The sequence below is a fragment of the Mytilus trossulus genome, chromosome 3, assembly GCF_036588685.1.
Source record: "Mytilus trossulus isolate FHL-02 chromosome 3, PNRI_Mtr1.1.1.hap1, whole genome shotgun sequence".
Taxonomy (NCBI): Eukaryota; Metazoa; Mollusca; class Bivalvia; order Mytilida; family Mytilidae; genus Mytilus; species Mytilus trossulus.
In genome coordinates this window covers 18,037,776-18,062,064 of record NC_086375.1, presented here as the reverse complement: position 1 = coordinate 18,062,064, position 24,289 = coordinate 18,037,776, and the positions used below count along the sequence as shown (strand labels likewise).

Genomic DNA, 24,289 nt, shown 5'->3' with positions numbered 1-24,289 from the left:
AGCTTAAACGGTTTAGGCTAAAATCTGATGATTCGAAGCCTTAGTTCCTGGATTATTTCAAGTGAATATTTTTACCTCATTGAAACCGTATTCATGTGAACTTCAATTGAACGAACCCCTTAGCTAGAGATGGATAACGCATGAATTGTGCGTGACAAGTTATTTAAACGAAAAGAATATCAAATAAAGGCGACAGTAGTATACCGCTGTTCCAAACTCACAAATCGATTGAAAAAAACAAAATCGGGGTAAAAAAAACCTAGAACTGAGGCTTACAACATTGAAAGTGAAACAAATGTCATCGGAGGTCTTCTGAGGACAACTCAATAGTTAATTAGATGGTGTACAGACTGAAATACACACAAATCGAAGTTACATATTATCAAGCCTATGCCATGATTTTTTTTTATTTTAGATTGTTTTATAATTTGGATAAATGTCTTACTTTGTTATAAATCCAATATGAGAATTTGAGTCAAATCGGTGGACATGAATTTGACAGCTAGTGTCCCTTTAATTTGTAGACTAACCCGGTATCGTTCGTTTAGTTTATGATATTCCCTCTTTTTTTTCTTGATTTTTATATTCTTACTCGATTTAGAAGTTGTGAACATCGGTAAACTATTGTCGTTCTAATTTACCATCATCGTAAACGCTCAAAATAAAAACTTTAAAACTTAGGTATGTATCGAGTGAATAATTTTTGTATTCATATTTTGAACAATACATGAGTTTTATAATATATACAGTCAGATAGTTTAATATATTATACAAGTGAAATGTAATTAAAAGAATTTTTATCTGACTTTTACAGAAAGGACCAATCGTTTTTAATTCCACAAACAATGCATGGTGAAAAGCCAGGTAGTGAGTGGAAATCAGTAAGTACGCTGGCCTTCGAGGTCTTTTTATTCTAAGTCAGATAGTTATAGTAATAAGTTAATATTTGTGAGATAATTAAATTGCTAGCTGAATGTATAATTGCAGATATTTCCTGCATAATTCGGATTATGAAGTTTCGAAAATTCAAACACAACTGCTCAAGAGAAATAAAATAAACAAACTGTGGACAAAGTGTTGACTCTGACCTGAAGTGATATCGGCACATACATGATAAATTTTGTATCAGAGAATACAATTCTGATGTGTTTCAAGCTATTTGAAAATGAATCTCATATTTGTCGTGTAAAACTTTGAAGTGTTGAGTGCAATATAAAATGCCCGTTAATCAGTTATTAATAAAATCAACGGTACCAATTTTGTTGCACCAGATGCGTATTTCGACAAAACATGTCTCTTCCGTGATGCTCGTGGCCAAATATTTGAAATACAAAGCTTATATAAAAGATGAAGAGCTATAATCCTAAAGGTCCAAAAAGTATAGTCAAATTCGTGAAAGGAATCAGAGCTTTGCATGAGGGAGATACATTCCCTAATTTATAATAATTTCTAATATTTTGTAACAGCAAATTTAAATAATAAAAGATACGTATTTTCATGCCAGTACCGAAGTACTGGCTACTGGGCTGGTGATACCCTCGGGGACTAATAAGTCCACCAGCAGAGGCATCGACCCAGTGGTAGTAATAAAATCAACGGTACCAATTTTGTTGCACCAGATGCGCATTTCGACAAAACATGTCTCTTCAGTGATGCTCGTGGCCAAAATATTTGAAATCCAAAGCTTATATATTTAAGTTATTGAAAACACTGGAGTGAAATTAGCATTATTAGAATATATTTTTTATTGGACACAGTTATAAAAGAAATAAAAAATGATTATACATGTAGTAGGAAAACGCAAAACAAAAGGAATTTCTGATGAAAATTGAAGAAACCATTATCTGAATGAATAGACCTGCTTACCTGTCTTTCTGTTTAAACCGTTGAATATGACTATCTACCCTTAATGTAGTATGCATGCTCTAGCAACGGAATGATGTCAGTTTCAGGGAATTTTCTTCAGAATTAGAGTAACGTTTTACAATAGAGAGGTGAAAGTTACCAAATGAATATTCAAACTCATAAGTCTGAAAGTGCTAAGGCAAAAAAAAGAGGAAAAATTAACACTACAAAACGATAAGGTATGATTTGTTTCTTGATTAAGTAAGATAGTTGTGTCTCCAATGGCTGTTATATATACATTTTGTAATTTAAAAATGAAAGTATATTCATAGGTTCATAAATCTATAAAAATAACTTTTGAAAACAAGTATTACTTATTCAATTCTGATATTTTCAAAAAGGTATGTTAATGCATATAATCTATTTTATTTATCGTTTTAGCTTATAGAAAGTAATTTACAAAATTACAAGTCCATGAAGTCAGAAGACGCCAAAATTGAATTTCTGAAAATATTGAGTACTCTTCCCACCTATGGATCCGTTTTCTTTGAAGTGAAGGTAAATTAAATATTGAAGAACACAAAGTTAACAGTTAAAAGGAAATACAAAGAAACTCACAACATTCTTACAGACATTCAATTATTTTTTGTGAAACTGTGCAACTACAAATACTTGTGCGAATTTTCAGATTTTCGTTATCATATTTGTCTTTTTCTATTTCTATAGGCTGAGTAAACAAATGTCTTGTGTACTTAGATGTTTAGATACGGGAACATATTTTTGCGAGAACGTACCCTTAATATTTTCTGAAGGCACGTTTGATAACTATATTCAGAAATTTATATTTCTAGGAAAAAGAGAATGAGTTTACTTTGAAGTATAAAAAAAGAATATAAGTTTTCTGATGCTTCAAATAATATAAGGTGTTGTAATAAGCACTATTGGTGGTGTCATTATTTTCGTAGTAATCATTTGCGCTGATATGAGTTAATATTTTTGGTGAATTCAATAATTTCATCAGTATAATACCTCAACTTTTCTTATATAATTTTAGCAAAGAAGTGTAAAGACTTATCCGAAGAATATTTTGCTAGCTGTTAACAAAGATGGTGTTATATTTCTTGATGCAAGTAATAAGGTAACTAGACGAGGAAGAAATCGTTTAACAAGTTTTACATTTATTTATAATATAAAAATTATTGACAATTCTATAAAACATCAGTCAGAAATTATTGTACAATTGTTTATCATAACTTAGGATTAAATATTATATAGGGTTACATCAGAATAGTAAATGGACAGTAAAATGATTTATTAAGTTTATGTTCAGGAAAGAAAAGGTGCAATGTAAACACATAAGAAGCAGACAAGGAACACAATACAACATGATTGTGGTTCACACCGATAAATGTCAAAAATTTCAGTGCGTAATTAAGGCTAGCATTTTTGGTTAGATTTAAGAGATGAAAAGCACATAACTTTTACTTCTATATGAATTCGACTGTAGCACTTCTAATTTGTCAAATCTGCAGGGTATACTGGCAAGATATGGTTACAACAAGATTCCAAACTGGGCTTATGATGAAAACTCATTTACATTGGTTGTTGGCGAATCATCCAGTGCTGTTAAGATTTACTTAGAAACAAATGTGGTCAGTATTTAATTTTATGTTATGCATGGTTCCAATATTTCTGATGTATTAAATAATACTGCTATTCAAGTAGATACATATTGATCTTTACGAAAATGTTTTGGTACTGTCATGAAAAAATATTTTTTGTGTGCAACTGAACTAAACGAAATTTATTCTATTAGAGTCTAAGTTCTTCCTTTTTCTTTGACCTCAGTTTTCTATGTACATTTTTGTGAGTCTGTTCTTTTTTTTTTTAAATGTCTTTGTATTGTTAGTCCAAATTGAACTATGAGATTTGCATGTCTATTTTATATCTTCCGTTTCTATTTTCTATAAACTGTATATTTATTTTAATAGGGCCATAATTTAGATGATATTGTTATGTGCTATGTTGCCTGGATGATGAACAAGCACATTAAGAAACGACCCAGTGCAGCTGGTGTTACTGTTGGAGAGTCCTCCTGTTGATCAATAACTCACAAGTTTTATTATATCATTATAAAGATCTAATATATTATCGGGAAATTTTCGTATATCCTTATTTTAATTATTTGTAAAAGATATGGAGATATACCGTTAAGTATGAATGTATTAACATAGCATGATAAACACGAAGACATAGCCCTTGAAATATGGTTGCCAAATTTATTTGATTTCTTTGGAACGCATTAATCACCACAATCAAAGGAAATCATTCACTCTGCTGAATAAAATAACAACATAAGTTTATAAATAAACTTTATTTTGTTTGGGTTATTTGCCAGAATGAATTTCTATTCTTTAAAAAAGAGACTTGTGATAAGTGTAATATCAATTATAAAAGTGTTTATGTGATGACAATAAACTTTAGTTTAATGCTATAACGTTTTTTCTAATTTCTTGATAAAATCAGTGTATATACGTTTATTTTATTTATGATATATAGTCAGCCAGTTATTGTGTTCATTGAATGTCTTGTTTTGATATACATATTTTACTTCCACTCACTCATTTTAATCCACATCATATATGATTATATAGTTTTAATAAATAATAAAAGTTATGTATTTTCATTAAATGCTATTCCATAATTTTGTTTTTCATTGATAACAAGTTTTCTCAAGTTTCTTTTTAATACCAAGTTAAATCATCTTGATATTTGCTACCAAGCTTCATATTGTGCCATATGCATATAAACTGTCGCTTTTCTCTTCCTTGTTTCCTGGATACATGTATGTCCTTTGTTAGTTTTCACAAGCCAATTTAAACGATCTCTGTAATTGGTATGGACATTTTTGGAAACAAACTGTTTGCATATCTGTGTGATCAAGTAACTCTCGCCTCGCCTATCTGTTTCTTCATGTGGTACATTTCATGCAGGGGCTCCTCGCCAAGAAAAAAAAGACACTAGGTTTATCCTTTTACTTCGATGGCTGCAAAATAAATCGTTTAAAATATTGATTATATCTACAACATTTAGTTTTGAATTGATCATACAGCAAATACAGCACGTATGATTGCTAGAGAGGCAACGATCCTCCGTAAGAGGATCAACACAACTAGTGCTATAAGGCACTATGATCTATAACAAAGAGAAAACTAACAGCCTGATTATATAGAAATAACATAAACGAAAACAGATTAAAGCATGCAGCAATCAACGGAAGTAGTTATCAAAGGTACCAGGATCATAATTCAGTACGCCAGACTCGCATTTCGTCTACACAAGACTAATCAGTGACGCTCATATCAAATATTAATAAAGCCAAGCAAGTACAAAGCTGAAGAGCATTGAGGATCCAAAGTTCCAAAATTTTTTGCCAAATACGGCGACGGTAATCTATGCCTTGGATAAGAATATCTTAGTTTTTCGAAAAATTCAATGTTTTGTAAACAGGAAATTTATAAAAATGACAACATTATTGATGTTCATGTCAACACCGAAGTGTTGACTACTGGGATGGTGATACCCTCGGGGACGAAACGTCCACCAGCAGTGGCATCGACCCAGTGGTGTAAATAGTATCAAAGGAAACAGTCGATAATGGCTTCATTCATGAGATTTACACGAAGCACAAAACTGCGAACTCGAAAACAAAGGGTTTTAATATAAAGTTATAATATTTCTTCAAATCAATTGTAAATAGTATTCGCCTTTAAGTTTTTCGGGTTTTTTTTTTTTTATCTTTTAAGCAAAACTGAACACTTACCATGAGCTTATAAGAGCGTGGTCAAAATGTTTTGGGTTTTTAGTCGGGGGAAAACATATTTTTAAGCGGCACCATTGAACAGCTAACGTCTTTAACAATCGTGAAATACTGAGGCATTTTTGTCATATTCATTTTGAATTAGTTTGACACTGGTTCACACTTCGTCAGTGTAGACTAGAAATTAGATTTGATCTCAACTAGTTATTGAAGGCCAAAATTATATTATTTTCACATTTCCCATGCTGTGGTGATAACTGATGTTCAGTGTGCACCCAATAACAACATGATAATTACATTACAATTCAATGTTTGGGTATGTATGCGTGAAAGGTTAAGCTGTTGTAAAAGGTTTACTTTTTTCAAAAGTGTTGCATTGCACATTTGAAAAAGTGTTATATTGATGAATGACCGACATATAACCCTTTATTTCCAAAATGATGAAGTTTTAAAATGTGTTAATCTCTCAGTCTGTAAGAACATATGTTTCAAGTCGCATATGCTGCATCAGTTTAAAGTTTACATTTTGGAAATGAAAAGTTGTGGAAAGTATGACAAATCTTTTTATGCGGTTTAGCTATTATTTTAGGTCTTTTATTCATAAAGCTCTTCAACTGTTTTGGTTCTTTTACGTCATTAGATTTCAAATATTCGGCTTTGTATATAATTTGCCATCTTCCTTGCTGTTATATGAAATAACCATAATATTATGATATTCAAGATTTTTCTATACATCTTTTTTGGGCTGTAATTTGAAATAAAATACCTGGATGTAATCGATTTGCTAGCATATCGACACCAACGTTATGCACATCACCTGATAAAAACCCATAAATAAAAACAGTCTGTTTCTTTTGTTTCAACTAGTTCATAGGTTCGCAATAGTATGCGCTTCTACGTAAAATGTCCATCAATTATAATTTTGAAGTGGCTTTTCGTCCATCCAGCTTGGCCGGCTATACGGTAATTAATTTCGAACAGATTTTTTATTTACAGTGGAATACGAAAAATACCAAGCGTCGAGAAGACAAAATCTAATAGACGAATGAAATTCTTCTCAATGCTGGTATTTGTCCCATTATACTAATCATGAAAATAATATATTGTTAAGTAACATCAATTTTCAATACAGATAGTTATTAAGTTGAATATTCAAAGTTTATTCTCATTATTTCTCTGCGTGAAGACGTTATCAAAAACCAACACCCTACATGAAATCGTACAATGATCATCTATCTCCATGAAAACTAATTGAGACTTTTTCTATAACTCTTTTCCGTGGACTTTTGCAGATATCCGGCGAGTGGAAAACATGAACGATATATCATAAGAAAATACACAAAAGATACACTAGCTATCAACAATAAAAATTCAGATTGTTTACATCAGTTGTATTAACGCTTGAATTCACTACTCAACTCAGATTTGAGCCCCAAAAAACTATTAACAATATATAGAAAATAAATGAATACAAAATGACTCATTTTAAATAATTCAGTAAAACGGAGAGGGGGTTTAATATTTAACTCACAATATTTAGCTTTGAAATAATCATTGAAACATAAAATAATGATACATTGTAATTTCAATAATGTATGTAAAGTCTTGTTTCATTTGTGAGCTTCTTGCAGGCAAACTCTTATTCGCTAGTCATAATCTTAAATATGAATTCCTACTCAATCGAAACTGTGCTATCTATTGATAACTTAACTAAGGATGTAACGCCTCTTCTGATAAGCTGACAATGTGTTGTATATCAGCTCATAGGCATATTGTTGTCATATGACCATGACGTCATCGACATTTTTCGTGATTTATTCCGGCTCAAAATAGAATTTAAATAAAGATATAAGGAATTACTGTAATATATTTTTCTGTATACTCGAAATAACATAAAAATCTGGTGAACACTTTTAAACTAACAAGGTACGTGTTTTTTTCAGTGTGCACCAATTGATACTGTTATTTCTTCATTGACAGAAGAATATTAGTCATTCCTACAAAGGATATTATTTTTGAAGTGAATAAACTCATCATAGAAACCAGGATTAAACATGTGTCCACAAGACAAAAACTGTTCGCCTATAAAAGACTTACCAGTGACGCCCGATTCATAAAGTTAAATCTTTCGTTTGAAGCACAAAGTTAACCTAAAGTTAATTAAACTGTTTTCATTTATGAGTGGAGTGAGTTGTCCGTTTACACGTCAATATCTTTATGAAAATATTCTTTTAACTCCATTTGAATCAGCTTAAGTTTTGTAATTTATAGCAAGCATTGATAATTATAAAACTTTATACTCAATAAAACGGAGCTAAACCTTTCAATGGTTAATACTGGAAATCTCATTATTTACAACATTGTAAACAGCGAAAGAACGATTTTATAAAACAAACTGTAAAACAAATCACTTTTCTCAAGTAATTTAAACTTTTGTAGTTTTATTTTGAATGTTCATTGTTGAATGAAATTAAACATAAACGAAAAGGGTTTTCTTTTCAAATTTAGTCATTCGATGAATTCATTTCAATACCCTTGAGCTCATTATTGAAATTGGACAGTCTTAACCAAGTTAAACAAAAGGGAAAATTGGCGATTTACATAAGCTGTAAGTTTTTCATTTATCAATATCTATAAATCGTTTGTATTTCTATTTATTTATGTAAATAATGTGTTTAAGTTGAAGAGTAATACAACAATTGAAATTTTGTTTTGCATGTTAGTTGACTGTGGGATAGATAAACAAGTAAAAAGTATATACAGACATACATATGTGAAAATCTACGGATGGATGAATGGACATACATTGAGTACTACATAATTCGAATAACAACTTGTAGACCAACAACACCGATAATTAATTCATGTGCTGCACCCGTGAATTGATGCGTTGTTCATTCACTCATTGGATATTTTTCTATAAGTCATTTTTTCTATAAGCATTCAAAACATGAAAAACTATGACAACAAAAAAAGAATCCTGACTTTGGAAATGCACATGAAAATTTGTCATTAGAGGAATTTGATATTTTCAATCAGATATTAAGCGTCTGTAATAGCTCATCTGGCACATAGAGTTGTTTATTGTAGTACTGAAATTCACATAATGAATTGTTTCCTCATTTTTACATACTATAATAGAAATTTCAAAGAGCAAATGATTATAAAGACAAAATCTAAAAATAATGGCCGAAATTGTCAGTCGACTCGTATTTGGAGTAATTGTTTTTTAATGACGATTTTTACCAATTATTTGCGTTTAGGTTATCAACTTGAAATCTTGGAAGATAGATAGATTTTTGAGCAAATATGATCATCGAGGTAGCACCACCTGCCATGTGTCCAGCACCCTTAATCACTTCACCAACTAGACTATATAAATAATCTTTATCTAGGGTTGTAACACAGTACATGGTTTATAGTGGCACAAGTAGATGGTAAAACTTGAAGTCAGCTGTTTGTGTTAAAGGATGACACTTTATATATAGTAGATAAAATATAACTGTTAGCAAAAATAAGTAACTATTACGCAATTATTGTTATGGTTATAATTGTTTTATACAAATGTTTTGTTTTTTTCTTCAGTAGGTCTAAAAGATGCAGAAACTTCAACATGCAGTATCGTTTGCAGTGAAGCCTCAACAACCTGAAAATAAAACCACAAGTCAAGCAAACAGTTCTTCTGATAATATCGGTCAATCAACCACAGCATCCAATAGTATTAGTGAAACTAAAAGATCAACCAATCCTACAAGACATACAATCAATGTGCGGCTTCATTTATGGAAGAAATTTAAATCTTCGAATGATGATGTGTTAAACAGTGGGAGTTCTCATCATCACGACATTCTTATGAAAAAATGTTTGGTCCTGGCAAATGGATGGATGATTTTTACAGAACCCAATCTAAAATTACTTCTTATCCATGATGATGAAGGACATTTTCAAAGTAAGATTTACCTTTCCGGCCGGCCTTTTGATTTAGCTATTATTTCAAGTAAACTCATAGCAGTCAGCTATGGCGAAAATCGGTATGTCGAAATAATAGATTTGGCGACGAAGGATGCCATGAAATCATTTAACTGGGAAACCAACTGTTTTGGAATAGCAAATGTTTCCAACCACTTATACGTTGTTATAGAAGGGCGTGGAATTGTCGTTCTAGACCACACAACTGGGCAACTGATAAAAACAATTCCAATCAAAATAAATCAGAAAACTTTTCTTGTTGTTACGCACGATAGCATTATTTACACTAACTGGATTTTCAATACTGTGTATTGCTTTGATTTATTAGGGAATGAAAAGTGGCAGTTTAAAAAGAACAAGCTGCATCGCCCAATAGGACTAACAGTCAACAGAAATGGGGATGTTTTCGTTGCTGGTAATGTTTCGGGAAACATCTATTATATTTCATCGGATGGAAAGCGAAGTAAAGAATTAGTTCGGGACAAAGAGATTATGGATCTTTTTCTTGACAATCATACTTATCGTTTACTTACTTACAAATCTGACGGATCAGCTTTCAAATACTTTGTAGAATCATAGCACTTACTAAAATTCAACAAATGTTGTTGAATAGTTATTACTATTTCATTTATTGTACTTATAAATTGAAAAAAGGAGATAACAAGAGAACGAAAAAGAAATACATGTTAGAGAATGTGGTGGTTTTCGTGTTTCTCAGTCTTTAGATTTCTAAAGATACTTTTTAGGAAAAAGGTTGTTAGAATTTTTGGGTTGGTAATGCTCGTCATCACTATATGTAGTATGGCCTTTCAACTGTTTTAGTCTTGTAGGTACGAAACGCGCGTCTAGTAAACAACGTTATAAGCTATAAGCTTGGTATCTTGAAGAGTTTTTGTTTACCCTTATTAATGACTTTCAAGTAATATTTGAAAGTGTTTGCTGAAAGTTCAGAAAGTTTGCAAGACCAATACATAGACAAGATCTTAACCTATTGAGAAAATCAAAATTTAAAAAAAACATAATACATCACATAAATCTGAAGTAAAACAGTGGTGTTAAGTAACGATGGAAAGTCATAAATAAAGACGTGAAAAGGATCGTGGCAACGGCAAACTAAATTTACCTTCAAGTTCAGCCATTCTTTTATTGCGTCAGAAAATTTTCAAAGAAACATTTTAAATTTTACGATGAAAAATAGGAGTACCATGCACAAGGTGTAGATAAATACGTTGAGTACATATATATATATATATGTACTGTGGTACGCCGCTAGATTAAAACTGACGTGGAAAGGTAACACATGGCCAGCGAAAGCTCTTTTTTTGAGAGCCCAGGTGGTCGTGTGGTCTAGCGGGACGGCTGCAGTGCAGGCGATTTGGTGTCACGATATCACAGTAGCATGGGTTCGAATCCCGGCGAGGGAAGAACCAAAAATTTGCGAAAGGAAATTTACAGATCTAACATTGTTGGGTTGATGTTTAGACGAGTTGTATATATATATATATATATCACTATATTACGTTTAGCAATAACCAAACTGAATAACTACCCGAGTCTCAAAAACAAAATCAGTAAACCTTAAGTATTTAGAGCAAGGCTGTTCTTCAATATGCTTCGGTTTAGTTAAACAAGGACAACATATGATCTGACATCAGCATATATGAAAAAAAGACGTCAGGAGACATAGATAGCCACACATAAAAAAATGTGATCGATTTAATCTGGTTTTGCAAAATTGAATAAATTGCCCATTGAAGACAAAATAAATACACAAGAAAACAATAAATTAGCTTTGCTATAGTTGCTGACGGTTCTTGTTGTCTTTGTTGGTCTAGATGTCCTAACATGTTTCCTTACAACTTGCATGCAATGGTCACTTTTTTCTAAAGGGGGCAGGTGAAGTACAAAATTTGATAAAAGTCGCATGAATAACTGGAAGCTGAAATGAAACCCTTTCACAGAGAGCCAAAGGACACCAAAGGGGCATTAAAACTCGTAAACATCATTAAACTGTTTTACGGACGCCATCACGAGTTGGTTGACCGTTATGGAATAACCGTTTCACAAATGATATCGGATATGTTCCTTACGTCGTAACTACAATCCCCTTCCCTTTCATGAATTTGACCTACCGAATTAGACTATTTACCGGATTTGTAATCACATAAGCAACATGACGGGTGCCGCATGTGGAGCAGGATCTGTTTACCCTTCCGGAGCACCTGAGATCACCCCTAGTTTTTTGGTGGGGTTCGTGTTGTTTATTCTTTAGTTTTCTATGTTGTGTCATGTGTACTATTGTTTTTCTGTTTGTCTTTTTCATTTTTAGCCATGACGTTGTCAGTTTGTTTTAGATTTACGAGTTTGACTGTCCCTTTGGTATCTTTCGTCCCTCTTTTACAATTCCCTTCTTGTCCTTGCAACAACGGTACTGGCATACGGGTTAGTTATGACCAATCATAACCACATCTACCTGATGCTACAACGCAATGTCAATGAAATGTCCTTAGACAACACAGTTTGCTAGAGAAATTTACGACTGCGAGGTCAACTGCTAAGTAAACCAAGTTGAATGTCACGCTAGACAGATTCACGCCAAAAGGTATTTACCATTTACAGAAATTCCACAGAATTCACTTCAAATAGAGTATTTTAATGGTGATAGTTTAAACCCCACACTTGACATAAAAGACTGCAATTTGTCAGGCATATTCAGCAACACAAAAACTGACCTCAAAATATCCCCCACAGTTCTGTTTGATTTCTTTATCAATCATTTAAAAGCAACTTATTATAAAAAAGAAAAGAAAAGGAAAAAAGTTTGACAACTATTAACTTCAACATTTATTATGAACACAAATTAGTTTATTGAAATTTTCTAAGCTAATAAGAGGCGTAGCGAGCAGTTGTACAGTCAAGTATACTATTACTGTACGGTTACAAAACTTAACCTTAAAAATATTTGTTTTATTAAGCAACTAACATTTATAAGACGACCGAGTTGTCGTTCTTTCATTAGTATTTTTAAAATGATCATAATTGTATTACAATGCACTGAGATAATATTTAACAGAAAAGTATGTCAAGAAACTTTGTTCTTCAAAGTAGAAGGTATAATCAGGCCTCCTTTTTTATCCCTTGAATATGAAAAGACAAATTATTTCCATCTACCTACGTCTGATAGTTTCATATTCCGGAAAAGGATTTCCGATGTGCGTTTGACATTTAACATGAACTCAGTTTTACCATAATATGACTTTGCATCTTATTGTGTTAGTTAGTTAAGAGATAATATCTGAAGTCGTACATTTGTGTGGTGATTTTCCATATTAGCATGGTGATAGCCAGAATAATTCCAACGTTCTTCGTATAAATTTGTGTAAGTCATTCTGTAATAATAAAAAAACATTACTAACATTACGCAAGTATTAAAATGACAACCCAAATCATGCTTAACATGGCACACATTTTGATGACTTTGATGCTATTCCCTATGATCCCGATGAGAGGCAGGAGATTTCTACCAACGATTAAAAATGGCCTTTATTAAAGAGTCTCTTAGGAAAAGATATGGGTATACTCATTATCTTTAGACAAAAACTTTGCATCCATTCTTGTGTCTGGAACCAAATGGAAAAAATAAAACAAAAATATAAATGATGGAGAAGAATTCCTAGAAGGCAACAGAAAAACACGCGAACAAAACGTTAGCATGCTAGAGCTTATGTTAGGACAGATTGCCACTTATTGACCAATAATTTCTATGAACACTATTGTTAAAACTCAATACCGATTGACAACAGTTGTCAAACTTTCCTTCTCCATTTTGGTTTTCGGATTACAGACACGCATTTTGATGACTTTGATGCTATTCCCTATGATCCCGATGAGAGACAGGAGATTTGTACCAACGATTAAAAATGGCCTTTATTAAAGAGTCTCTTCGGAAAAGATATGGGCATACTCACCACGGTGAAGACGTAGATGACGTCAAAGCTTGATCAACTACATTAGAATTCTCTTGATATTGACATGGCTTTTGCTCATCCATCCTGAGCTACCTAAAGTTATACAACAAAGGTATAGTACAGAGCTTCGGTGAAAACACTAGCGTTTATAAAACAAGAAATATCACAAGCTCTAGAATTACTTTTTTTTAGAATAAGGTAACAGAGGATATCAAATCAATGACAGCAGCCGTCAAGCGCTTTCCATAGACAAAAACATCTATTTTTGTTCTCCGCTGTAATTTCAAATCAGTCACACAGTCCAAATAAGCATGACGACCAGACGGTCATTTTCTTAGTCAGTGGACATACTTACCACAACAAGATCGATAATTTATGGATGAAGCTCGTGCTGTATCTGATATTCATGATGTTGACGAATGCGATTCAGATAACAATGATTCACCATTTCAAGACCGTTTTACCGTCGCATCAAACGGAGTACAGATTCAACAATAACTTTATAATGACATGAACTATGGCTACAATCCTACAAGATTAACCATTGACAGTGTGTTACTGAAAAAAAAGAAAAAAAGAGAAAGAAAGTATGATACGTGCATCCTAGTCTACAAAACTTAACGCAAAAATAATCAGAATCTCACAGTAAGCTCATCAAACATATTGAGCATCACCTCCAACAGTTTTGGGAGAAACAAGACACAGATTTACCAGAGATAAACACCAGTTGTATTTTGGGGGATTAACTTTAGATTCTGGTGTATATAGGGAATTATTGTATTTATAGGTATGCTTCTTCTGTCAAAGAAACTTCTTACTGAGCTGTGCACAGAGCACATATGACACGAGCACCATCTGATGCCACAACTTTATGACCAGGAGACTATATATATGTTAACATACCTACTGACATAGTTTCAACTGATGACATATTTTTCATTGATTCTCAAAAAAAGGATTCTCATGAAAATCTCTTTACTTGGCCTGAACCCAGTTTTCTAGCATTGCAGATACACTACGAATACCTAACCTCACTAAAGAATCTGTCGTTTTGAAACGTAATAAGCATTTCTGCAACGTACGTTCTACACGTTCACCAGAGAATAATGAAATTAAAAATCCGGAACATGCTGTTGCTTCTAAAATGAAGTCCATATGACTTAAGTACTACATTCCGATCTTGTTCGAGTTGACTCTGATAGTAAATTTCACCTATGTTTAGAAATAAATCAAAGCCTTTCTTATATAGTATGACAATGTCCAACTTTTAAAGGCTATAATGGAGCAGTTGGAGCCCTCAAAGCAAAAAAATAACATGGGACCAGTTCAAGCACCAACGAAAAGGACGGATACCTCAATATTAAACAACGCAGCTAGGTACTTGATAGGAAAAGTTCAATGAACTCGAAGACAAAGGGGTGTTAAAAAGACCAGAAGATATTATAGGTGTGACAGTATAAAATTGAGAATGAAAATAGGGAATGTTTCAAAGAGACAACAACCCGACCATAGAACAGACAACAGCCGAAGTCCACCAATGGGTCTTCAATGCAGCCAGAAACTCTTGCACCCGTAGACGTCCTTCAGCTGGCCCCTTAACAAATATGTATAATAGTTCAGTGATAATAGACGTCATACTAAACTCCGAATTATACACAAGAGACTAAAATAAAAAAATTATAGATATATTAATCCATCCTCCCTTATCAAAAAGTCGTCCGGAAGTTTTCGACTTGTCACAGCATTTGTCGATGTTAGTCGCTACAATACACCCCAACACTCATTAATGCCATATGTAGATTCTACACTTCGACTACAAATTGCTCAGTGGAAACATATTTTAGTTTCTTATTTGTGTAAATCTTTTTATCAAATTCCGTTATCCATAGACTCGATGAAGTACTGTTGTTTCTCAACAAGAGTAAATGTGAAGTCTGCAATAGGGATGCCTGGATCTGAGACGGCGTTAGAGGATTTACTTGTCGTGTGCTAGGACACCTAGTACAAGAGAGCGTCGTAGCAAAATTACCGACGATCTATATTGCGGCGGCTATACACAAGATGAACGTCTTACCAACCAGGAAAGAGTATTACAAGCCTTACAGAAGTGTATCATACAAAAAAAAATCATTGCACCTGAACAAGCTACAATTTGGGAACTCGTATCAATCCGTGCAAGTCCTCATCGCTTTGCTACACTTTCTAAATGTCAGCCTCCAAAGACCGTACGTGCGCTTATACCATTTGTTGGTGCCTACAAAGTGTTGTCTTGTGTAATTAATAACTCTTCTTGACTTCTGTTATTTCATGAAAACGCAGTAGCTGGATGCGAGTAATGGATTATGGACCGAAGAGCTAACTCAGCCAAAACAGCGCGCAAAACGCACTTTCTGTCAACCGTTCGATTATTCTACCTCGTCCAACTGACAAATTCTGGATTGCTACAGACGGATCTTATAAAAAGCTACGTTGAACGTAAACAGAAACGACAAAATTCTTCTTGAAAATTTCTTCGATGCAAAACGTAGACAAACTCAACGCCAGTACTTAACATGTGAAATTGAGGACTAATCATTTGCGGCTTCTTTAAAACACTTTAGTCCGTACATTATTCAATCTTTAACTAAAGCATGTATTCTAACTGAAACTGAACCGTGTGATCAAGCCTTTGAAAAGTTATATAGAGGTGAATTTTCATCACGCCCTTTGGTTTCTACTTTTCTGTCGACTGCTAGTCGCTTCCAAGTTTCTTATTGACATGTTTCTGGGTGAGCAATGCTACCGTCTGGTTATCAAAGACATAACGCACCCGATTGTGCCAACCCGCCTGTCAAATAAACCATTTTTTACATCTTCATGAGGAATGCGTTGTGTCACGTGACAACTGCCGACATTCTAAACGGAATAGTAAGGTTTCCTTTTACAAGTAGAGCAGCATGACATTTTGTATAAAATAAATGCTAAAGGGCTTCATTACTGCAAAACAGCAAACAATCCTTAAATAAGTATCATGTTTAGCTCTTGTCATTATAACTTATATATTTGAAACAAATTTTTTGCTACAAAATTTTTAATGAATATCCTTGTGGGTAAAGATGTTGCTCATATATATTTTGTCCTAAAACCTATGAATGAACTGGCAATCTTTAGGTCAAATACGAAAATTTGGTATAGACAGAAGAATATGTTGTATTAGTGCAAATGACACAGCTCTCCATCCAAGTCACAATTTGTAAAAATAAACCATCATAGGTCAAAGAAAGGCAGTCAATACAGAGCCTTGGCTCACATCCAACTGCAAACTGTAAGATTCCTAAAAATGACTTGATAGAAAACATTAAAAACAAAAACAACAAAAACCGGTCTAACTATATTAAAACCGAGACACGAGAAACACTTCTTAAGAGCTTCAAGTTCTTCTACTTGCTGTCTTTTCTTTTGTCCCTCTATTTTGTGTCTTCTTCTTTTACTTGCACGTTGATTGAAAAATGCTATCACATTGCATAGTTATTGAAATGTTTCATTTGACCATATGCTCAAGCATTCCTGAATGACAACTATTTCAATAAATGTAAAAAATTAAATGAAATCTGAAACAAAAGTCGAATAAAAAGGACATAAGAGTGGCTTTGTCATACATAATCGTTTTCGGTTTGCTTTAAGTAGCATACAATGCAGTAATATATAGTAGTCTAAACAGTTGGTATACGTCGTGATAATGGAGAACGTATAGAAGATATTTTTCCTTCGAAAGAAAGAATTTGTGTATTCTACTCGGGATTTCAATTAACTATTACTGGTATTGTACACCATGCTAGGGTCAAAAAGGTAAAACAAATTGTACTTTATATAATTTAATTTCCAACATTAGAGTTTAGAAAAATGATCTATATGCATAAAACAAATAGCAATAACAAGTATAAAAATAAACTTAGTAACATGTTTGTCAACTTACAAGCAAATTAATCACCACAAAGATATAATGAAAGAAAGAATGCAAAATATGATGAATCTGAAAGACAGTATGTATGTGTGTTCGAAGTTTATATTGAATTAAGCCCTAGTTCAAAAAATTATACACAGCACTGATAAGTTACTAAAGCAGAAAGGCCAATATTTACATTTAAGATATGTTCAAGTGTGCATACGTTTACAAAACATCAACAAAAATTATTCCGAGCTGTCGGAAAGATCATGTGGAACTAATTGACAGAAATAGTCAGTCAAATACAAAGACAACATCATGACAAATGTAACGAAAATATTGCTCTGAACCATTAGCAATTTTCAACTACATTTTTTTCGCACAATTTCTTCAAAGTCCGCACATAATATTTCTTGCATTATTATTTTTGTAGAGCAGCGTTTTTCTTTCTTTTTAAAACACCTTTGGTATGTTCGCTTGAGTCTTCTTTTGAATATATTTAATTTTTCTGAAAATAAGAAAAATACATAATTTACAAAAGATATATACATGTAGCTATACAGTATAGTGGGAAGTCTACACATAATTAATTCTAGTAAATGTAGCGTAACCTTATGCAAAGATAGTATCATATTGATTTCCTTGAAATACAGATGCTGCTTACAAGGACGCTATAAAATTCGAGGTTCCAATTGGTGAAGTTGAAGTCATTCATTCGAAATTTCATGGACGCCATCACGAGTTGATTGACCGTTATTGATTTCCTTTTTACAGATGACCACGGATATGTTCCAATTTTAGAAACATATTCTAGCCTTTTTTTCTTCGAATTTGTCATCACCGAATATGCACTTATGTGTGTAACATGACGGATGACATATGAGGAGCCGGACCATGTTACCCTTTCAGAGTACCTGAAATCACTTTATTTTTTGTGATATCCGTGTTTTTGTTTTGTGAATAAACTCATCATAGATACCAGGACTAAATTTAGTATATACGCCGACGCGCGTTTCGTCTACAAAAGACTCATCAGTGACGCTCGAATCCAAAAAAGTTAAAAAGGCCAAATAAAGTACGAAGTTGACAAGCATTGAGGACCAAAATTCCTAAAAGTTTTGCAAAATACAGCTAACTATTGTTTTCTGTTTTCATCGGGGTTTTTTTTTGTCATTGTGTGATCAGTTTGTTGTCGTTTTGTAATTTTGTACTTCTCCTTAGAGTCTTTGGCCTTTCAAATAAATTGTCTTAATCAATTTATATTATCAATGAACTTACTTTTCCTTGCTGCCCCATAAATTATTTTATCATCAGTTATTTGTTGTCTGAACCAATTTGCTGGATAATTGTATACTTTGAAATCACTTAAAGAGTCTTTAAACTCACTTTTTGCATCTGAAAAGTAAATTTTTCCGTTTAAATCGACGTATAAACAAATGAACAAAATCATATTGATGTTCGAATCAAAACCGTGTTTACGTAAGTTAACTGTGCTCACACGTAGTTAGCGTTTCGAAAAAAACAACATGAACAAGATGAAAATTGCGAAAGAATAAAGCGGGCCTAAAAATGTTATGAACAAAAGGAAACAAACTTGTAAATGTACAATATTATGACTTTAAGTGACCTTGAAAGAAAGAAAGCAAGGTGCACATATGTTGTAGCTAAAATAATTTTCACTAGTAAATTGTCCGTGCACTCGTACTTTTTATGCCAGTCCAATTGTTATCTGAATTAATAAGTTGTATACTGAAACGATGTTGACAGTTCACTACCATGCCAGTATCGTAGTCTATAGCATTATGTTTTAAAGTAAAACTTTGATCGTCTGGTTGGTACATTAATATAAAATAAAAATTATCATTGTTCAGTATCTATTTCAAGATTTGCATTGTCAACCAATCGACTCGTCACCATTGACAAAACTAGTGACCTGTCACCACTTAGTTTCAAACCAACTTTTAGAGATGAAATAATACATAAGAACATCAGCATCGCATGCTGTATCCCCACGAGAAGACAATATCTATAAAACCAGGTTCAATCCACCATTTTCTACATTTGAAAGTGCCTGTACCAAGTCAGGAATATGACAGTTGTTGTCCATTCGTTTGATGTGTTACATTCTTTGATTTTGCCATTGGATTAGGGACTTTCCGTTTTGAATTTTCCTCGGAGTTCAGTTTATATTTTGCGATTTTACTGTTTCCGTAATAGATTTATGGTAAACACACAAAACATATTCTGCTTGCACTATATACCCAAACGATTTTGCTTATTATATTACAGTAAATAGTCATACCTGCAATGTGGTTAACCTTCCAAAACCAAACTTCCACTGTGTTAGACATTAAGTCATCAAAGGCGAAAAATGTCTTTGAGTTTTCTTCAAAATATCTATACACTAAATATTTAGTTTTTCTAGGAAGGCAAAATTTGCCTTTGAAAATGCAGCTTTGTGATTTGTTAGTTTTAGGAAATAAAACTGGCCATTCAGGATTTATTATTGCTGAACTGTCTTTTGTGTCATTTGTTAAACAATAACCTTTAGCATTCACTTTTCGTTTTCTTTCTGAAATGAAAAAAATACAAATTAAATGTATATCGAAAATTCTTAAATCAGAAACTTATCATACAGTTCTAATACAATATTTTGTTCATGTAAACGCAAATAACAGTCCGAACTAAAGCTTCTGCCAACAATGGTCGCAAAATGATACCCCGTGCAACATTAAACCACAGTAATCCACTGGTTACCTAGACAAACGAAATAAAATAATTTTAATAAAAAAAACCGAAGGAGTTACTATAGAATGAACTTATATTTTTTAAGGTGTACAATTGTGATCAAGTCCGTGTTTGGAGGTTGGAGGGGCTGTGGGATGTAAGTGTTTACTTTATTATTTGAGGGGTGGGGTGGTTGTGTTATTGTTTAACTTCAAAACAAATGCAAAAAGTCACCAAGATCTTCTTTTAACTCAACTACATTATCATAATTATATAATTTGAATACTAGTACCTTTCATTATATAATTTGAATACTAGTACCTTTCATTATATAATTTGAATACTAGTACCTTTCATTCTATAATTTGAATGCTAGTACAATTTATTATATAATTTGAATACTAGTACCTTTTGTTATATAATTTAAAATTGAGAATCGAAATGGCGAATGTGTCAAAGAGACAACAACCCGACCAAAGAAAAAACAACAACAGAAGGTCACCAACAGGTCTTCGATGTAGCGAGAAATTCCCGCACCCGTAGTCGTCCTTCAGCTGGCCCCTTAACAAATATATACTAGTTCAGTGATAATGAACGCCATACTAATTTCCAAATTGTACACAAGAAACTAAAATTAGACTTGGGACAGGCGCAAAAATGCGGCGGGGTTAAACATGTTTGTGAGATCTCAACCCTACCCCTATATATACCTCTAGCCAATGTAGAAAAGTAAACGCATAACAATACGCACATTAAAATTCAGTTCAAGAGAAGTGTGGGTTGAATACTAGTACCTTATATAATTTGAATACTAGTACCTTATACAATTTGAATACTAGCACCTTTTATTATATAATTTGAATACTAGCACCTTTTATTATATAATTTGAATACTAGCACCTTTTATTATATAATTTGAATACTAGCACCTTTTATTATATAATTTGAATACTAGCACCTTTTAATATATATTTTGAATACTAGCACCTTTTATTATATAATTTGAATACTAGTACCTTTTTTAGCCTTTCTGCCTCTTCGTCGTTGCTTCTTTCTATTATTGGAACTTTTACATTTTCCATCGTCTTTTTCTTTCCTCTTTCTTTTTTTCCCACCCTTCCTTCTTTTTTGTCTGCATACTGGACAACATTCTCCTTTAGGTTTTCTTTTTCTTTTGCATTTTAATTTAGGACACTCTTTTCTTTCACAAATTACTTCCCCGTTCTAAAAAATGTAATGAATAAAGAAAAATTCTTCCTACTCTTTCAGGTTTCATCTGTCTGTATTAATTTGGTCTACGATGCAAAGAATTATATGACATATGTCCTTTTTCAATCGTAATCATATCTCAAAACAGTTAGATTTTTTTAAATTATTGTTATGATTTATTTGCTCTTGTCAATTGATTAAAAAAATGTGAGAACCGTATGAAATCTGCAGAGGATATCAACCCTTAATTTTAAGAAATTGCTTTACAATTAAAATCGATGATACGGGATCCGATTCATATGTGTTAGATATATTATAAAGCAACCAACAAAATAAAGGGAATCTGTCATCAATAACCAGTTTCGTCTCTTTTTGGACGCTTTGGTTAGTTTATACATAAACCTGTATCGTAACATCCAAAAGGTTGACTGAGGTATAGAAATATAGTAACCCGGACTTCTCCTTACCTTCGGTAAAACTTATGCAAAAGAGAAACTTCCATTTGGCTGCGTGGGATGTATAAATACACAGCCACATCAGGTAGGAATGAGGACATTAAGGTAAAGTTACAGTAAAATTAATGTGCTGTCACAGATTTTGCTAAAATTTTGCACGTTCAAGAATCATTAAAAGACTCTTTGAGGGTACCTGCTGTAACATGTCTGCCCTATAACTTATATATAACCTGAGTTTAAAGTAGCAGTCTAAATTACCCGCCCTCAATCCCAATCGATCCACACGAAAACTACCTATTGTCCTTATCCTGGATATGACTGAAATGTGTTACTGGGCTTTTATCAAGCAACAAGCAACCAAATTATAACAACCACAACAAATGCAAATCCAATCTTGAAGGGAGCATTTTCTTTTCAATTCATAACTCTTCTTACTTCAGTAGAAGTAGGGGAAACGGACTGTTCCGCTCAGAGACAAAATATTAACATGTCAAAGTTAAATGTCAAATGTTAATAAATTGAGAGCTAGCGATGATATGAAAATACCAAACACGACAAATCGGTCTAGTGTAAAGTATGGTTTCTATTCCTATCACACCACTATACTCTTTCTATTCCTATCACACCACTATACTCTTGTCTTGCAAATGCTCGTTATCCTTACCCTCTGAACTTGAAACAGCCATCCCTCAATTCCCGCGGATAGTATCCCCGTCATACAAAGGGCAACAAAACTTAACTACTAATCATTTTTAAGGTTAGAAAAGTGTGAAATGTGCCAAGAGACTCGAAACAATATTATTTTTAATATTTCATTTAAAACATGTTTTTTATTAAATGGTAGAATGTACTTTGCATTTTGTACATGCAGTTTAGTGCAATAGTTCCAATACTTACTAAACATTTGCATGATACGCAAGGCATACGCGCACCATTTACTATAGGTTTCCATTCTGTGCTATTTCTGTGTAGTCCATCATGTGCCACACAATCTAAAAACAATAAAATTAAATGAAATGCATTAAAACTTACTGTCTTATTTATTTATTTTAGACTTAGTTTTAAAAAAACCTTACTAAATCGTTGTTCTCATCTATCATTTGCCGGTATGAATGAAAATGATAACTTTATTTTGACAAAAACATCAACCTATACATTACTTTTTGAATTTCCATGATATTAAAATTGATACAAATAACATAGAAGCAAGCGCTGTAGCTTAATTTCCTACCTTCGTCTTCACGGGAGGCAACATCAAAGCACTGAATATAACTTATGTAAAAATATACAATAAACAACATGCAATGCAAGCATTTCCCAACCATCGCAAGATGTCCCTCTGCATAAGCGCAATAATACGATGTGAGAACTTGTCAAATCACGTGATCAAGTATGGCGACAATAAGATTTTATGAGATTACTACCAAAAGGAATAATTAGTAGGGTACAATAACATTTAAACATTTAAATTGTAATATAAACACATTCCTCAGATGTTCGGAAAAGAAGTTTGGACGATTGTAACTCAATCAGGTGATCACTGCAAGAGATCATAGGTAGTTATGGGGTTGGATAAACTTTGTCGACAATAATTTAATTGACAGGCGACTGTATTATATACGAGGATAAAAGGATGACATCCTTGCCCTTGAATAAAAAGGCTACGTTTTTATAACCGTCTGAAGTAAATAAATGAAAATTTAAATAACATTTGTAAACTTTTATTGTAAAAGTGTCATTTGGAAAATTGACTTCACTCAGAGTGAATGATAGCGCTAGTCAGAACGACTGGTAAGACGTGAACGGTATTAGCGGGAGTTTCAAACTTTAATGTGTTAATTAGGAGGCAATAATGAGAAGAGAACTTTTTAGTTGAAATGATGACTTCCCACCACCATGATTGATTCGTCTTATTTCCCAGTCTAGGGCCAAAGCTGCTAAAGACTATGCTGCGTTTACAATAAATAGTGGATGTTAATGGATGGATGATACATTATAGCGGAATCGTTTTGTTAAAAGGTTAAAACACTTTTTCTTGTTACACTGAAAAAGATAAACATGACTTAATCAGTGAGAATATCTTACCAAATGGGTCCCTTTTATTTGTAGTAGTGTAGTCTGGTGGTGTATCTGGAATTGCCAATGATTGCACAGTTATAAATTCGTAGCCTGATATTTATACTGCTTATCCAGTTGTTTGACCCATTATCAATTTGATTAAAAAAAATAATCCACAAAATGCAGTTGTGTTTAAAAAGAAAAAGGGAAAACAGTATGCAAAGAGTATTTATCAAAGACCAGAGAACTTTCCTTATTCGCGTTTTTTTTTCTAGTTGGAAAAAAGAAGTACTAGTATTTGTTTTCAAATTTC

At 32.8% G+C, this 24,289-nt stretch overlaps 3 protein-coding genes across 5 annotated transcripts in view; 2 read left to right on the top strand and 1 right to left on the bottom strand.

The window, feature by feature from the left end:
* Positions 1-4,497, top strand: part of LOC134710302 (myosin-VIIa-like) — a 34,822-nt gene extending 30,325 nt beyond the window's left edge. The window contains exons 24-28 of the mRNA XM_063570609.1: positions 815-881; positions 2,287-2,403; positions 2,900-2,983; positions 3,378-3,497; positions 3,837-4,497. Coding sequence (XP_063426679.1) covers positions 815-881; positions 2,287-2,403; positions 2,900-2,983; positions 3,378-3,497; positions 3,837-3,947 — 499 coding nt within the window. The 3' untranslated portion in view covers positions 3,948-4,497. The remainder of the gene's footprint in view (positions 1-814; positions 882-2,286; positions 2,404-2,899; positions 2,984-3,377; positions 3,498-3,836) is intronic.
* A 3,718-nt stretch (positions 4,498-8,215) lies between these two features.
* LOC134709268 (uncharacterized) lies at positions 8,216-10,347 on the top strand. The gene is made up of 2 exons (XM_063569437.1): positions 8,216-8,273; positions 9,251-10,347. The coding sequence occupies exon 2, from the start codon at positions 9,263-9,265 to the stop codon at positions 10,211-10,213; it is 951 nt and encodes a 316-aa protein (XP_063425507.1). The 5' UTR covers positions 8,216-8,273; positions 9,251-9,262; the 3' UTR covers positions 10,214-10,347.
* Positions 10,348-17,440: 7,093 nt separating this feature from the next.
* The window catches only part of LOC134710301 (chordin-like protein 1), a 53,040-nt gene continuing 46,191 nt past the window's right edge, over positions 17,441-24,289 (bottom strand). For 2 of the 3 annotated variants that reach the window (XM_063570605.1, XM_063570606.1), the window contains exons 7-12: positions 24,004-24,048; positions 22,816-22,910; positions 21,271-21,478; positions 19,830-20,099; positions 18,806-18,922; positions 17,441-18,035 (exon numbers count right to left, since the gene is read on the bottom strand). In XM_063570605.1, coding sequence (XP_063426675.1) covers positions 17,890-18,035; positions 18,806-18,922; positions 19,830-20,099; positions 21,271-21,478; positions 22,816-22,910; positions 24,004-24,048 — 881 coding nt within the window. In that variant the 3' untranslated portion in view covers positions 17,441-17,889. The remainder of the gene's footprint in view (positions 18,036-18,805; positions 18,923-19,829; positions 20,100-21,270; positions 21,479-22,815; positions 22,911-24,003; positions 24,049-24,289) is intronic. The other variant, XM_063570607.1, reaches the window with a different exon arrangement.

Coding starts and splice junctions, on each gene's coding strand:
- LOC134709268 (XM_063569437.1), top strand. CDS start 9,263: ATGCAGAAACTTCAACATGCAGTATCGTTTGCAGTGAAGCCTCAACAA.